This window comes from Carassius auratus, chromosome 29 (assembly GCF_003368295.1).
Source record: "Carassius auratus strain Wakin chromosome 29, ASM336829v1, whole genome shotgun sequence".
In the NCBI taxonomy this organism is placed as follows: Eukaryota; Metazoa; Chordata; class Actinopteri; order Cypriniformes; family Cyprinidae; genus Carassius; species Carassius auratus.
This window is the reverse complement of record NC_039271.1, coordinates 11,748,243-11,766,160: the sequence shown is the minus strand read 5'-3', so window position 1 is coordinate 11,766,160 and position 17,918 is coordinate 11,748,243. Positions and strand designations below refer to the sequence as shown.

General features: G+C 38.7%; 1 protein-coding gene across 1 annotated transcript; it reads right to left on the bottom strand.

Moving 5' to 3' along the window:
• Positions 1 to 1,014: 1,014 nt before the first annotated feature.
• Positions 1,015 to 12,436, bottom strand: LOC113048081 (hepatic lectin-like). The gene is made up of 3 exons (XM_026209588.1): positions 11,965 to 12,436; positions 4,702 to 4,787; positions 1,015 to 2,035 (listed from the first exon to the last, which is right to left on the bottom strand). The coding sequence occupies exons 1-3, from the start codon at positions 12,281 to 12,283 to the stop codon at positions 1,940 to 1,942; spliced, it is 501 nt and encodes a 166-aa protein (XP_026065373.1). The 5' UTR covers positions 12,284 to 12,436; the 3' UTR covers positions 1,015 to 1,939.
• Positions 12,437 to 17,918: the final 5,482 nt, after the last annotated feature.

Genomic DNA, 17,918 nt, shown 5'->3' with positions numbered 1-17,918 from the left:
AACCATCAGCGCTTAGCTTATTCTAAACCTCTGTTTTGTTTAGTTAAATGTTAAACTTACATTGCCTTAGGCTGGAACGAGCGTTGGGATGCAGTGTCGGATGTCTTGATGGTTTTCGAGGTTCGGTGGTGTAGGAGTTGCGATCACCTTCCGAGTTTGAAAAGTGATGAATTCCAAAGATGTTCTGACTCGATGGTGATTGGGAGTTTTACTTAAGGGTGTCTTAAGAGTGTCCTTAAAATCTTTCTGGCGCACATCCTCATCTTCTCAGAATCTAACAGAAATGCAGGTGGGTCACTGATGTGATGCCTTTAAGGTCTGAGGAGATTCCCGCCTCTCAGGATGGGCTTGTCCAATGAGAAAGGCTGAAATTCCAAGCGGGAGTTTGGAAATACTGGAGAGTTTTATGTGGAACTTGATTGAGTGTTAATGCAAAATTACTAAAGATTTTTAGAACACTAATACATTGCCTGTGTACCAAAATAATATACACTCTCATTTAGATCATCAGAAGGGGTCTGGGATAATTTGTAAATCTAATGAATAATTGATTGTGTCTGATTGGTCCAGACGCTACAGAGCTTGACATTTTTATTTTCTCTTACCACGTTCAAATCCATAAATGTCTGTTTGTGTGTATGTGTTTGTTTGTTTGATATTATTATAAAAACAAAATAATAATTATGGACCATGGTACCCGAATGTTGTACAACTGTATATAATTACTATAATCTCTATAAAACATGTTATTTTTATTAATATATTGTTTTATGGTGTCTGATTTATCTATACACTTTTTACCTATTTATTTATTATTCTCAGGTAGGTTCGGAAATTCTAATCTGGACTAAACTATAAGCATTACAACTTGCTCAGCACACTTCCCTGTGGTCAGTTCTTGCTTACGGCTCTTAAATTACTACTCTGGTAGACAATAACTTGTCAATAATAAAATATAAGTTTTATTAAAGTTAACAAAAGTTTCATCAAAGTACAATAGTAAAGTTGCAAAATCAAGGTATAATCAGCTGGTATCAGGCGTCGAGGGATACTGTGCTTGTTTAATATCCGTCCGTCAAGTCTCTCTCTCGGTCTTTTATACGCAGACGTCAAACGCTGGTTCTTCTGATGTAATCACCTGGAGTGCTGCCAAATCCTCCGCTAAGGCTTTCAGTTGTTTACGTCGCATTGCTTTACAGTATCTTCTCTTCTTCTTCTCGTAACTGTCTGTAACATACACCTTAACTACTACATTTTCCCTTTATCATGAAACTATTTCTAATAATTAAGTGCTTTCTACTCTAAATCAGCCAATACATACATTTCATGCAAGTAAGCAGTTTTTTTAATGGTAGTGAAGTCACACAATATTTTCCATATAGCATTAATAATTGGGTTACACATTTGTACTTAAGCAAAGGCATTATTACTACTTAGGTTACATCAGTTTAAAGCAAATCAAGCATTAATCAAGACAGTATAATTGCAAAATCATCATCTCCATTAACAATATCTATACAGTACTATTCAATTAAAATTAACACGCGTTTGACTCAAGAAAAATAAACAGCTTTTATAAAGAAAAAGCATGGCATCACCCATTTTTCAACAAAATCACATCAATGCTAAAGTAAAATAAGATGAAATAAAAAATAAAATTAAATAAAGGTTACAATAATATATCTCTCAACTTGTATTATAAGACTGATGAAAGTTTAAGATATTGCTAAACGTATTACATCATATACTAACATATTTTACTTTCACTATTAAAGTTACACTTCAAAACCAGCAAATTTATATTTCTGCCCCTCAACACTAAATGCACTCAGGGAATGAAGCAATATAATATGTTTAAGTTAATTAAAAAAGATTAAAGTTTTCAAACATTTGACAGTTTCATAAATCACATGACAAATGTATAAATCACGGTTTGTTTTTAATCATTTGAAAAAACATTTCCATCTGGGTGAATGTTCCATGCCACTCTTACTATGTCCTCTTCTATCCCATGTTCCTTCAGATTCTGCTTTATCTAAGGAATAGAATCAAACTTTTATTCCAAGTACTACTAGTGCTCACCCAACCTTTCTTCCTGTATTAAGAGGAACTGCTACTTTTTGTAACTCAATGGAGCCTAAACTCTTTAGAATTAGTTTGTTTTAATGAGTATGTTAGTGAATGTAGGTATTTAGGGTTAGCTATGTTTGGACTACATGCTGGTTTGAAGTAATTGCTATACTTGAATTTATATTCCACATAAATTACAGAACAATATTAATTTTGTAATTTGAATTTTGTCAAAAATAGAGAAATTGGGATGAGATTAGAATGGGGGTCCAAAGGCGGTTATTTTTTTATTTTTATTTTTTTGGCATAACAATAGGAAGAAATGTTTGTAATGGTGGAAATTAGTGCAGCAAAGTATTTGGCTGAAAATGTTGGACACTGATACAAACAAATATAAATTCAATAAATTAATACATTCAGTTAATTATGGGGGGGGGGATCAAAGTCAAGTTCCAGACTTCTGATGTGGAAAAGGCTAGAGGGCTGTTTAATTATGGAGCTTATAATATGACAAAACAAACTGAATTTGTGCTACGTAAATTTGAATTATTGACAAGTGTCATTTAACAAAACTTAATATTATGTGGCATTTAACATGGTTCTGATTTAGTTTTTTTCTTGAATATTAAACATTTAAAATGTAAGAAAGCTGAGGTTTATATACTTATTTAAGGGGAAGTCGTGGCCTAATGGTTAGAGAGTCAGACTGGCAATTTAATATTTGTGGGTTCTAGTCTCGGGCCGGACGGAATTGTGGGTGGGGGGAGTGCATGTACAGCTCTCTCTCCACCTTCAATACCACGACTTAGGTGCCCTTGAGCAAGGCATCGAACCCCCAACTGCTCCCCGGGCGCCGCAGCATAAATGGCTGCCCACTGCTCCGGGTGTGTGTTCACAGTGTGTGTGTGTTCACTGCCCTGTGTGTGTGCACTTTGGATGGGTTAAATGCAGAGCACAAATTCTGACTATGGGTCACCATACATGGCTGAATGTCATGTCACTTTTTTTTCCACTTTATTTTCAAACAGCATTAATTTAATTTATTTGTTATGAAATCTTAGACCGCGAATATACAGTTTCTAAAGTTTTCAAGATGAAGAGGATATTCGGAACATCAAATTAAATATTCTAAAATTCAATACGCAGAAATCCAGATCATAGATAAAGCATTTTGGCCAATTATTAGTTCTCTGTTGTGAGCATGCGGTTCAAGATCTAACTGATCATAAATCGTAGAGGTAGCCTACAGTAAGTGATTATTAAACATTTATGGTTTATATGCTTATATGTTAGGTTATCATTCTTAGCATGTGGAACATTTGTCTAAGCCAGTGGTTCTCAAACTTTTTTACTCCAAGGCCCCCCTCCACTCCAAATCAACTTTGCAAAAATGTCACTGAAGATATTCTTTCCAACTTAAAAGTACTTAGAAGTACCTAAACCTTAATTATACAGTAACTTTACAAATAAGCACAAGTCAACCTGCAATACCAAACAAGGTCAGATGGAGACTCCAACGAATTGCATACATGCAGAGTAACTAAGCACAACAAATTACAAATGAAAAATGAAACTTTTCTGAATGTGTGGAGACACAGCGATCAGAAGGCAGGTTGATGTCATCGGTAAAACAGTTCCTCTGTTAGAATTAGCGAATTTTAAGCGTTTGATGCCGATTGTACATAACTGATCCTCAGACACTTCTCCAAAACATGAGTCTTTGGCTACCATTCCTTATAAAACACTTGTTGTGCATTAATTTCAACAATAACATTAATATACAGGACTGTGTTCAGAAATATTATGTCATAGCAATCCATGCACAAAGGAGCACATGCACGTCCATACATAAAAAAAGATTAAATAAAATAAAAACATTTGACTCAAATGGATAACTTGTGCAATGGAATATGTGACATAGGCCTACCCCCGACTGAAGATTTTTTCAAGTCAACTAGTTACACGTTTATATCCACAAGTTCTCTCTGCAGGAAAAAATATATATAAGGGATCGCTCAATTTAATAATAATTTTTCTGCACTAAACACCTGAAATTAGGCTATATAGCGATTTTATTGTTCAAGATAGATCTTGAACCGCACGCTCATGCCAGAAAACTACTAATTGGCCAAAAGGCTTTGTTTGACTTTTCAGAGATATTTTTTTTACTCTTTCCTGTGGATTGCCTCTGACCTACTTTCTCTACAATCTGTATTTCTGCTTATTGAATTTTAGAATTATTGAATTTAATGTTCCGAATTTCCTCTTTATCTTGAAAACTTGAAGCTTTATTTTTAAAAGCTGGAAATTTGCAGTCTAAGATTTCAGAACCAAAAAAAATGCTGTTTGAAAATACATGTCTATAAAACTCTGCCATAAATATATTCAGTTAAAAAAAAAAAAGCAGATTCATAAATATTTAGTTTTGTTAAATGACATTTGTCAATAATTAAAATGTACACAATACACATTCAATTTGTTTTGCCATATTATAAGCTCCATATTTAATCTAATTCATGCTAGTTGCTCTAATGTTGCTAGTAATGATGTAATGTAAATCAATGTGCCAACTTCAGTTTATTGATTAGCTTTTTCAACACAAATATTTTGCCAATTGTACCAAATACTTACCCATTGTAAAATAGTCTCCATCACTGCAGGGTCATTTAGATTCTGACTAGATTTCACCTTCAGTCTTACAATTTGTTGTTTTGTCCCTGTAAAATTGCAAACGTTATTAAATCCTGGCCACTGGAACACGCTGCTTATTAAACACAGGGATGCACAGCAGCACACAAACATGCCAAATATAAAAAATTAAAGGATTGCAATGCATAATGTTTTTTTGTAGGCTAATTAAATATAAAAATGCCTACATCTCATAATGGCTAGTCATCGCATGTATCAGAATTAGGCTATCTATTTCCTCGCACACAAGCAGCTTTGTTTAATCTCGGAGACACGTTCTGTCTTCGCGCTTGCCAAATTCCGCCGTGTAAATAGCAAATCCGTCATGGCACGAGCGCAACTGGCTCTTAAAGGGAATGGAAGATGAGACTCTGACTGGTTTATTGCACATTACGCCCAAAAAACACCCATTAATCATTAAGAGAACAGGGACAACCAGTTGAGATCATGAGCCCAGGCGCTCCAACTGTTTTTCCGTCATTAAAATAGCAAAAGTGGATTTGGACACGTCCTGAGTGCATCTGTGCTGTGCGCTTTACACTTTGCATTTAGATCGTTAAAATAGGGCTCATTATCACGTAGCATTTTCCCATTTACTAGGCACAATATTTCAAGATATCGTCTGGAAATTTACGTGATATTTGTTTTATTTGGACCACTATATCTCAACAGCTATGTATTAGCATCAGGACTTTATTTAATCACAGAAGGGAACTATGGCTTGAAGAGAATGAGGGATTTACACCTCTATCTGATATGAAGCTTGATCATCATAATCAACTTTTTGTCATCTATACCTTATCCTGGGGAAAAATACTTTGGGTGTGCATTCAAGGAGCTGTTCCTCCACAACACGTCTGCCACTGTGGGCCCGTAGAACAAGGTAAGTGCTTGGAAGAGCCCTGTGTCTTATCTTATAGACCTTGTTACATCTTGCCATAGGCTCCCAATCACAGGCCCCAGTTATTGTCCCCTTAGTACCACTCATTCGGAGTCTGGAAACATTGTTGTTGCTTCTCACTTTGTCATGATGTATGGTCAGGACAATCTGCCTTGGTTATGCGATTCAGTTTGTCAGTCATCCGCCCAAGTGCAGCAGTGTTCTTTTCACCTCAGTTTGAGGCGACAGTGCCACTGTCTTGTGGTAGAAGATTGTCAAACTTCTAGCGATGGATGCAATACAGCTTGTCCCCCCAGCTGAGATGAAGAAGGGTTTTTTACAGCCCTTAATTCATTGTAACCAAGAATGGCAGCTGACTAAGACCGATCCTGGACCTTTGAGTATTGAATCGGACCCTACACAGTCTTCCATTCAGAATGTCCACTGTTCAACACGTTTATGTGTGTTCAGTAGAAGGATTGGTTCACAGCAATAGACCTGAAGCTTACATACTTTCATGTCTCCATCCTTCTTCAGAACCAGCCATTTATTCAGTTCTACCTTGAAGGATGAACATATCAGTACAAGGTCCTCTCCTTTGGGCTGTCCCTGCCACCTTGCGTCTTTACAAAGGTTGTGGAGACTGCCCTTGCTCCACTGCATGAGCAGCAGTGCTTTAAGTGGGCCGGTACGCACCGGTACTCAGTACCGCCACTTCCAAATATAGCTCTTGAGCATACCGCCACCTCTCCGTGCACCCAGAACGTGCTTTTAGCGTACCGGTACGCTCATGTGGACATCTGTTTTAATAGAGGTTTTAATCTTTTACCTGCGCTGCCGCTTTTCAGTGCGCACTTCACAATGCGAGCTTCCTAATTCGTCCCACCGAGAGCAGAGACTACATTACCCATTCACCCTTAAGTTTTACAAGTGAAAAGCGCCTGCGTCAGTAACAATGTGGCCGGAGAGGGTGTGTGAAACGCGCACATCCGGCTCGGTAAAAATACAAATACTGTGAACAACACTTAATATGTTCTCCTGGCTTCAGACTCGGAGTACTAAAACAACACGGTCGGAATCAGATGACTCGCTGGCTTACACCCAACCAAGCCAAGATGATATCGTTGCAAGTCAGATGCAAGCTAATGAAGTAATGCAGTAGCTCTTTCAGGTAGGGTGACCAGATGTCCCCAAAAATTCGGAACAGTCCCGAAATCTAAACTGTCCCGAATCCAAAAATTATACTAAAGCAAAATCTTTAGTTATTGTCTGATAAACATTAAAAACTGTCTGCGGAGGTTGAGTCATCCTGCATTCAGCCCCCGGCGCCTGTTCATTGGCTGCAGCATCTTTTTTCTAATTTCTAAAAAAATACCGTAGTCCGTAGGCGGCTAGGCACAAATTTATATATTCATTTATCTAATTAATCTATACGAACAAAGACAATACAACCTTTTTGTCCCCTTTTTGTTTTAAAGCTTGATGAAGAGAGCGCAAGTTGCTGCAGCTGCAAGGAGGACAGTGATGCACACGTACAGGAGTGATTGACAGTTCACGGCACTGTGTACAAAAAATACGTTTAAGCTCATTAGCGTTAGCATTACAGAAAGGTCTGATTTACGCACTGTTACAACAGTCATTGTTTTTTTTTTCTTTTTACAATGACATTTAAGTTCATGATATAATGTTGTTTCTTGTGGCAGACTAAAGAGTAATGACAGACGATTGATCTTTGAATAAAAATGTGTTTAGTTAAGGTTTGAAATTCATTATCTTTTATTATAGGCTACAAAATCTAATATCATAAGCCCCCCACCCCGTCACCCAAGACCGCAGACACCCCCCTTTTTTATAAGGTCATCTGTTGACTGCTGTATATAAAACCCCTTCAATATAGTTGTTGTTACCTCAGGGGATGAGGGTAGTCATCAAAAAAATAAAAAATAAAAAAAAAAAATAAAAAAAAATAATATATATATATATATATATATATATATATATATATATATATATATATATATATATGTATACATATTCGCATCATCATCTACCTCGACAACTGGCTGATTCTTCTATGTCCGGCGAGTTGGTTGACTAAGTCCTTCGGCACCTAGCCCGATTTGGACTTTGGGTCAACTGGGAGAAGAGCAAGCTCTCCCCTTTGCAGAGCATCTCTTTTCTCGGTGTGGAGTTGAACATGGTCACCATGATAGCGCGTCTCTCACCAGACCGTGCTGTGTCATTGCTGAACTGCTTGAATTTCTTCAAGCACAAGACAGCTGTTCTACTGAAACAATTCCAGAGTCTCCTGGGGCATATGGCATTTGCAGCCACAGTGAAACCACTTGTACTGCTTCATATGAGACAGCTTCAGCATTGGCTTCATGACCAAGTCCCAAGATGGGCATGGTGCCCTGGCACACACCACTTTTCCATCACACCAACCTGTCACCATCTTTTCAGCCCTTGGTTGAACCTTGCATTGCCAAGTGTTCAGGTGTGTTGTTGTCACAACAGATGCTTCCAAGATGGGCTGGGGTGCTATGTGCAATGGGCTTGCAGTGTCGGGCTCCTGGTTAGGTCCCTGCCTACATTGGCATTCTCCCTTCCTAGTTGCCATGGTGAAAGAAATAGCGAACTTGCGGGTTTGAGCAATCATGCTTGAGTGAATTTATGCCAGCACAGCCCCCATGTTCCACTCTCCATGCAGCTCTTGATCTGCCAGAGTTTATCCCAAGCGGCTCACATTCATGAATGCAGCCCCTCCCTTCGTTTGTTAAGAAGTGGATCTGAGAATTCTGGGTGCAGCACTTTTGATCTGCCGGTGTGTTAACACATAAGGATCATAAATATACTTCTTCTATGAGTGGTTTGATCTCGTTAGACATATTGAAAGAAAAGCCTGTCACTATGATTAACTGACAGCTTCAGATACTGGACGCGTCTGGGCCACGCCCATTTGGGTTGGACTGCTTGATTCGAAAGCATAGATTCTAGTGCCCTCTGTCATGCCTCCAAGCACCTCGTTCACTTCCGGGTGCCGATTGCAATGTGTTTGTGATAAATATTATTGTGAACCTAGGAAACGTTCGATCAGCACCCACACAACTTACTGCTGTTACAACAGTAAAAATGAAATAAATTTTCAAAAGAGAGAAAACTTCCTCTTCCGCAATTCATAAGTGTTGAGAGTACAGTGTCCCCTTGTAGCAACCAGGCACTCAAACCGATTCAACCTCTGTCTATCCGGGCTGAGGCATGGCAAGCCATCCCCGGTGTGTCAAACTAGGTTTTGGGGATAATAAAACCAGTCTACTCCCTTCCATTCACTCAGAGACCCCCCGCACTTCAACGGGGTTCTCCCCATTTCAGTAAAGAATGCTCACGTCCTACATGCTGAAGTGCAAAACCTGCTGGTGAACAGGGCCATAGAAGTGGTTCTCCCAGCCCAGAGTGAGTCTGGCTTTTACAGCCGTAACTTCCTCGTCCCAAAAAAGGATGGTGGCCTACAGCCCATTCTTGACCTAAGAAACCTGAATCAGGCCCTCACGAAAAGGACGTTCAGGATGACTTCATTGAAGCAGATCCTCTCACAAATCTGCCCAGAGTACTGGTTCTTTTCTGTGGATTTGAAAGACACCTACTTTCTCCTTCGAAGGAGTGACTTATCAATACACAGTCTTTCTGGCTCCACAAACTTTTACAAAATGCATAGATGTGGCTCTTTCCCCCCGAGACAGAAGGAAATCCACATTATCAATTACCTATACGATTGGCTCATTCTTGCCCAATCAGAGATAGAGCCAATATCTCACAAAGCCATGCTCCTCAGCCACCTAGAATGCCTGGGGCTCAGAGTGAACATGGCCAAGAGTGCACTGTCCCCCAGCCAACGCATTTCATTCCTGGGAACAGTGTTCGACTCAGTGCATATGAGAGCAATGGTCACGACAGAGTGCATTGTAGCAACTTGCAGCCTCCTTCCAAGCCTGTGACTCTCACACCCTCAAGATGTTTAAGAAGCTGCTGGGACTGATGGCCGCAGCATCTCCAGTGCTACGGTTGGGCCTGCTTCGTATGTGCCCCCTTCAGTACTGGCTGAAACCACAAGTTTCGTCCCATGCATAGTGCCACAGACGTTTGCTTATCAGTGTGAATCAGGCTTGTATATCAGCCCTGGCTCCCTGGAAGAATATGCAAAGGATAGAACAGGGCGTTTCCCTGGGAATGGTCCACAGGAGGAAGGTAGTTTCAACAGTCGAATCCAATTGGGGTTGGGGAGCTCTGCATGAAGAAAAACCGTTGATTGTCCATTGGTCAAGAGTGGAGAACAGCCTTCACATCAACTGCCTCAAAATGTTGGCAGTATGTCGGGCCTGACAAACCCTCCTGCCTGGACCTGAGGGGACACCACGTCTTGGTCCAATTGGACAGCATGATGGTGGTTTCCTACATAAATCACCAGGAAGTGCTGTCAACAGGGCGCCTTTTTGTGCTAACAGCAGTCAAAAATGGATAACTAAAACCAGAGACAATACTGTCACTATTAGGGAACAAAATAACAAATATAAAATCTGATCTTTGCATTTTTTATAAAAATTGCAATAAGCTCTTCCCAAAACTATTATGCAGTTCAGTGAGAGGAATATTAAGAACTGGGATACCTGGTAATGTCTGTGTTCGTTTAGATTTTACAGATGATTGTAGGGATGCACCTATCCTATATTCAAATCGGTATCCTGCAATTTTTATCGGATCGGGTATCGATCAGAGAGGGCCGATCCAAATCCGAGAATTATTTTTTTTGATTGTACAAATTATTCTGTTACTTCTGAAGCCATACAATAGCTTAATGCAGCAGTTCTCAAATCCAGTCCTCGCGCCCTTGATCTGCACATTTTGTACATTTCTCTTATCGCTTCAGATTTTTATTCTATTCGAACATAAGTGCCCTGCGAAGTGGCCATGACTGGATATTCCGCCATGATTCCGAAATGAACGTATATGTTTCATTCAAAGTGCACTGAAGTGTGAGAGACATTAACTTAATCTGTATTTATTAGGTATATGATGTCACACGTGTCCGTGTGTGCAGATGTTGCAAAGCGCAAATCCGTGAATGAATGATCCAAACTGAGGTAAACTTCAACAGATTTCCCCTGCTCAGGGATTAGGGAGCATGTCAGTGGGAACACAATTCATGCACAGAGCTCACTTCTAATGAGATGGTTATCTGAATCAGATGTGTTAACAAAGAGAGACTGGGGGGCGCGAGGACTGGAATTGAGAACCGCTGGCTTAATGTGAGCTACATATGAATATTTAAGTCCTTACATTAAAGTTAACACAAACTCTTTTCTCTGCTGTGTCTTTCAGTCAGCCTTTCAGCCTTTAACACTCTTCGCGTTTGGTTACGACAGTCAGCTCAGTAAAGCTCTCTCCAAGACCATTCTGTGTTCCCATTATTATACTTGATTTGTATATACATGTCTATTAATTCGCAAAGAGGACTTTAATATCTTGCCGGAGTTTAACGTTGTTTTGTTACTTGCTACCGGATGTCTGTGAGAACAAAACATGGGTGTAGAAAAAACTCAATTGTTTTTAACACACATAGTAACTGAAATTTAAAACTGTTAAAAGAAAGCTCTAAAACTGTTAAACATATAGAATACACTATGCAAATTAATTAATGCACGAATCGTTTACAATGTGCACATCCGGTGTGCAGAATTATGCTACATGGCGTCAGGCTCTCTCAGGTTGTGATGCAGTGTAGCTTCAAGCGCATCATTCTGCACACTGGATGTGCACATTTTAAACGCTTTGTGCTGCACTGTTTTTGTTTTGTCCTATCATATCTATCATATGTTGTTGCCTTATTTAAAAAATGCTATACATTTAAAATATATATTTTTTTATTTTATAGTATATACTTACATATAAATACTTTCCTTGATGTTTTTAATGAATGGATTTTTATAATAATATAAATAGCAATGTGTAACATTTTACCATATTTAGTAAAAAGAAAAAAAAATTATTTGTCCCCCACAAATTGTTTTTTATTTTTTACTAAATATTTGGTTTTATAAAATTATTTTGCACTGAATAACTTTTGTTGCCAAACACTAACTTAGTTTGAAACATTTTTGTCATAGGACAAAAGAATCTGTATCGGAGGCACAAAAAAAAAGCGGATCGGAGCATCACTAGGTGATTGGCTGACCAAAATGAAGTGTAATGGCAAATCTTTCACATATACAGTACTGTTTAAAGTGCACTTTCCTATCAAATGATTATAAACAAGCATAATGTGTACTTACGGCGGTCCATGCACAAGAAAGGAAGGACATTTGAGCAGAGCTGATCATTGATCGAACCAGAAGGATCTGAAGCACTACAAGGTCTTTGCAGTCCAAGCATGTCAGGCTGTCCTTTCATCCAGGTAATGAAGGAAGTGGAAACAGGTAATGAAGGAAGTGGAGACAGAGACCATTTCCACGCATCTCTGAAAAGACCAATCCAAGCATATTTATTTGGTGTCATCATCACTGTCAGCTGGTTATTGTCAGTTTGATTCTGAATAATGACCAGATCTTTGTAATACTGTCTGCAGTAGCTATGAGCATCCTTCCAGGTCATGGTAGTATTGATGAAAACAAATCTGTTTGGTCCATTCTCTGTAGCAAAAATAGATTAAATTACATTTATGTTTTGCAGTGTAACTTTCACACAATAAATGTCAATGCTGCAGCTAGACATGTTTTTTTAAGAAGCTGTGATCAACGCCTTGACTCATCATGTGCATGAATAATTTACCTCCTTAATAGAATTGTTGAAGTGAAATTATTATGGTTATTATGGATGCTAACCTGTACCCTCTTTTGGTAGGTCTTCCAGCCAGTTCTATCAAACCTTTACAAATAATCCAGAATGTGGCAGCAAGAATAATTTTTAATGAGCCAAAAAGAATGCTAGTCACACCTCTGTTTATCAATTGCTCTGGCTTCCAATAGCTGCTCGCATAAAATTCAAGGCTTCAACCATAGACAGTAAAAGAAATGGACACAGCGACCCCATTGGAACTCAATTGAGACAAATGAAGCCCAGTTTTAGCGTTTTTTAGCACTTCCGTTTCTGACGCGCAGACTCAAACGAAGCTTGACGACGTCAGCAACCTGTCTGGCAGATGTAAATCTTCTAATAGCTGTGCGTGAAAACTGCCATCGTTAATCTTGCAGAGACGGCGAGCTTGAGCGGGGAGTTCTTTGTCGTGAGTGAGCAGGAGTAAGTATTCTGATTAATTATTTTGTATAGTATATACAGTACGCCATATTAAGTTAATTGCCTGTGAGCTTCTCCTCCTGTCTGTAGGGTAATGCGACAGAGAGCCGAGAGGTTATGACGCAATCGTTAGCCTATTTTTTACAAAAACTGTTTATACGGGGCCATAATGTAACATAGAAGGTAATGGAGCCCTTTATACATTGTCGTGTATCTTTAGAAATAAATAATGGACAAACAGAGTCTTTAAACGCCTCAGATGTAAAGTTATTCGCTGTCAAAGTGACGCCAAAATGAATGGGAGTCAATGGGAATGCTAACGCAAGTGAAGTTCTGCTACAAGATGGCAGCCCCCACCCGACTTCAACTTCCGGTCGAGTTCCTTGCCCCTTGGCTTCAACGGAGAAAAATGAAGTCAATTAGAAGCACGCACTTCCTGGGGGTGGGGCGTACTGTGCAGACTCAAACTGAGCTTGATGACGTAGATGTCACCTGAGCAACCTGTAAATCTTCTAACCGCTGTGCCAAGAGAAATCGGAATCACCCACCGAATCTTTCAGAGAAGGCGAGCGTGAACAGGAGTAAATTTTGGTAAGTATTCTGATTATCTTCCTTGACTTTATGCCTTCACCTCCTCCTGATTGCCTCATAGACAGTAAAAGATTGACTGTGAGCTTCTCCTCCTGTCCTTATGGTAATTTTCTCTACTGTGCGACAGAGAGTCGCTGGTTATGACGCAATCATTAGCCTATTTTTTTTTTTTTTTACAAAACTGCTTCTACGGGACCATAACGTAAGATACAAGGTAATGGAGCCTTTTATACATTTTCATGTTTCTTTAGAAATAATTAATGGACAAATGGAGTCTTTAAACGCCTCAGATGTAAAGTTATTCGCTGTCAAAGTGAAGCCAAAATAAATGGGAGTCAATGGAATGCTAACAGCAGGTGGGGGTCCGCTAGCCAATAGCGGCGCCCAGGGGTGCTTCAAAAAAATATGAAACCCAAGTAATAAGTGGCGGGTGAACTAGGTGATGAATAGTGAACTTTACAGTTACTTCCTTGATGTGTATCTGATATGAATAAAGCACATCTGCAAATTAATTTTGAATGGATTGTTATTGTTGATTCCATAGACATATGTATTTTTCAAGCAATTTTTGTATACTACTATTGTTTTACTAGTATTTATGTGTATTTAAATGTCTGAAACATAAAATATGCATTATGTGGTTAATAACCAGTGTTGGGAGTAACGCATTACAAAACTTTTTTTCTGTAACGCAGTAGTGTAAGGCATTACTAATCAATTTTCAGTAATATTTTACTCGGTACATGTTCAGTAATGTTTGCGTTACAATGCACTTTTAGCCCAAAATTAAATTTTTCAAAGAAAAGAAGAGAAAAAAAAAACTAAAGACCGCAAGACATTAACGAATCGAAATATGAAAGTAAGTCATATTTCCTGTTCGTGGTCAGTCAATAGCTGCTTGTGGTGTTTGTTTTGCATTTAAATAATTTCTGCGTTTTACTTCTTTCAAAGCGGCTCGCGCTCGCCCCGTTAGAAGCTCTGACAGAAAGGCTGCATGTGTGTGAGGCTGACAGAGACTGAGAGACGTGTTTGAGATGTGCTGTTTTCCTTAATGCATAACTTACATTGCACAGGTATATTCTCCATCTGTAAATGTTAAAAAACCAATGGAAATATTTCCATTTTGCTGTCAGAAGAGCACGAGCTTTTGCTTCAGCGATTCTCCGCTAGTCGAGCGCAGCCGCGCATGCGCGCCAAACAGATGAGCTCAATGAAACAGGAGCGCAATAATTCTAATGTATACATTTTGCTGAAATATTTATAGTTGGACATTAAATATGACATGTAGAATTTTAAACCTATAAGTAAGTGTATTTGTATGATAGCACGTACTGTAAAGTGTAATGGGTTAAACAAAATAGCCTTTTTACTCAGTCTGTGCTTTCATAATTAATCTCATAATTTTCATTTTTAACTTTAACTTCTGCTTTAATATATATATATATACCTTATACCGCAAATCAGACAAAAAAATTGAGAGATATGAATTTTTACTCAGATCGCCCAGCCCTATACAGAAGTGGAGTTTTATTTCAAGTATATTTTTCCCTTTTTTCGAATAGCATAAAAACAAATAAATAGCAAAAATAAAGAAATAAACAGGTACGGTAAACTGCAAACCGTAAACTGTTTACTCCAAACACCCCCCCCCCCCCAAACCCCTCTTGCCACGCTGATGGTACTCAAAAAATTTTTACAAGGTTGGTTCTGCTGAAAGTAACTCAAAAGTAATTCAGGGGTAATGTAACGCATTACAATTCTGAGACAGTAATATTGTGATGTAGGGAATTACTTTTAAATGACAGTAACAAGTAATATATAATGTATTACAGTTTGGAAGTAACTTGCTCAACACTGTTAATAACACAGCATAGTTGTGATATGACAAGAGCAGTGCATGTCTGTCTCTGGCTCAGCACCAGCCAATGCACGAAAACGCAGTTTGAATTTGAAAGTTATGTGACATCACCAAACGTTCTAAATCCCATATGTGGGTCCATACTCCCAGGGGCATGGAAATAAGAATCCCATATGTGGGACCGTATCACTCAAAGGTTAAAGTCTTTACAGTATTATTGTATCTTCATCTTAGTCCATGTTCATTCGCTATTGCACCAAACTGTGACAGAATACCGATCTAAAAGTTAAAGTAGCGGCGTCCCTACTCTCCGTTTGGTTTCTTTTTCCTAGTTTTTTTTTTTTGTCAATCATGGATTATTTGAAATATCTTCTTCCCCTCCTTCAACACAAACATCACCCCGATGTCCTCCTCCTACTGCTGGAGCAGGGGAAGATGACTCTTGAGGTCCACTTGGCGATCTTCACGGAGATCACTGACGGTGAGCCCGCCGTGACTGATGAGCCATCGCCATGGACGGTGACAGAGCTGAGGACTGCAGCGGAGGCAGAGGCCACAACGTCAGACCAGGTGCATGAGCCAACAGAGCTTGCCACGGTGGAGAGTAACATACACATAAACAGCGAGAGTGCGGAGAGAAACTCTGTCTATTGCACCATGGCTGAGGTTGAGCAGAGCTCTATGGACACTAATGTGGACACTATGTATTATAATGTGGAAATATATGCAGACATGCCCCCTCTTCTCCAGTCTTCAAATGAACTCTGTCAGTCCTGAACTATCTGTCTGCCTAGAACTTGATGTCTGTCTATATTTCCACCCACCCTCCCTCTCTGGCCGACACCACTATCACCTGCCAAGTCCTCTGCTCATCCTCAGTCCACCGTCTGTGTGCTGGATTCGCCATGGGTCTGCCATTCTCCATAATCATCATGGCTGGAGGATCCCTTGTCTCCGCCGCCAGCCTCTGAATCCTTCACCATTCCTCCCTATATCTCCACGGTGCATATTATTGTATTGTATTCTAACTAAAAGCAACCAAAAGGCCATTTTAAAGTGGTTAAGCAAATAATAATAATAATCGTCAGGGATCCCCAGACCAATACAATTAGTGTGACTCCTTTAAAACCCACGAGCTGCCACTGCATCGGACAAGAGCGCTATCATGAGGCAACCACAACAGCTTGTAGTTGTATAATTTAGCACGGTCTACCTGCTACCCTAACAGTAAGGCAGTAAGGCATTCCTTTGTGTATACGTATCTTTGCAAGTGCAATTTAGGCTGGATTATTTGTGTCCCCTTCAAAAGTTACTCTTGAGAAATTTAATTTTTATTGTCCCCCCAAAATGCCCCCGCATAGTAATAGTTTTGTTCCTAGCCATGGTTCTTACTGTGTGAAATGCCACAAGTTGAGTGATACAAACATTGAACATGGTCAAAGGGTAGTGCAAACTAGAAAAAAATACCACAATTTTTATTGAATATTACGAATAATGGAAATTATATGTAAACGGGAGTGAAGAGCTTTGCTCTTGACATGTAAACATCATACTGCAATTAAGTCCGTACTCTAATTATTGGAAATAATCGCATCTTTCATCCACATAGTGTTCCTGTGGCTCAGTGGTAGAGCATTGTGTTAGCAGCGCAAAAGGTTGTGGGTTTGATTCCCAGGGAACACGTTAGGTAAAAAATCTTAGCCTGAATGCATTGTAAGTATCTGCTTAATGCATAAATTAAATTACAGAACAATTCGATTATAACAGTTAGATTCTGCGTTCTTTAAGTACATTCACAGGATTACTTAAATGCTTCCCCTAAATTATTGAAATGCTTATTCAGGGGGCGAATCAGCCTTTATGTTTAGAGAACCATAGGTTAGAAAAAACTAATTTTTCCATTGTTAGATGCTAGTTTAATAATCCTATGGCATGACATGGCATATAAATTTATGTAAAACAAGATATTTTATGAATAAAAAGTATTATGCATAGGCTAAAATTTTGTCACACAAGGACGTAGCTATCATTTCAGATAACAAAGCTGAATAATTTAACATACACGGGGCGTGCTATGTTAATTAACAGACAAAGATGAATAAATTAAAGCTGTGGAAGGTGAGCCTTATTTATTTTCCATATCATACCACTCTACATTGCACCATATTTTAGATTTCCAACATTTAATAGGTGTTTAGTATTATTTATTTAATATTTATTATGTCTTATATTATCCTAAAGAAATGGTGGTTTACTTTGCATCAGCATTAAAAGTGGTAGTCTAATTTAGTGGGCTAAGCTACATGGATTTATATGCAAAATGTCAGTATTCTCACATATTAAGCCTGTATTTGTCACAAATATATTTTTTGTTTATACTGTATTTTAAAATGCCTTTAATAAAACAGCATGCATTTTTGTCACCCATATACTTTATTCGTTACCTGTCCTTTATTTTGACAGATAACCTATTTGGGAAAAGATATCTGTCTGTTCACTCATTAAGAAATTGTTTTATAAATTATTTCCTTTTATTTTAGTAAA

Excerpts from the sequence above, each read along its gene's own strand:
- LOC113048081 (XM_026209588.1), bottom strand. The coding sequence starts at position 12,283 with ATGACCTGGAAGGATGCTCATAGCTACTGCAGACAGTATTACAAAGAT. Across the intron at positions 4,788-11,964 it reads TTTCTTGTGCATGGACCGCC|GGACAAAACAACAAATTGTA; the intron begins GTAAGTACACAT and ends GCAATTTTACAG. Across the intron at positions 2,036-4,701 it reads TGGAGACTATTTTACAATGG|ATAAAGCAGAATCTGAAGGA; the intron begins GTAAGTATTTGG and ends TCTATTCCTTAG.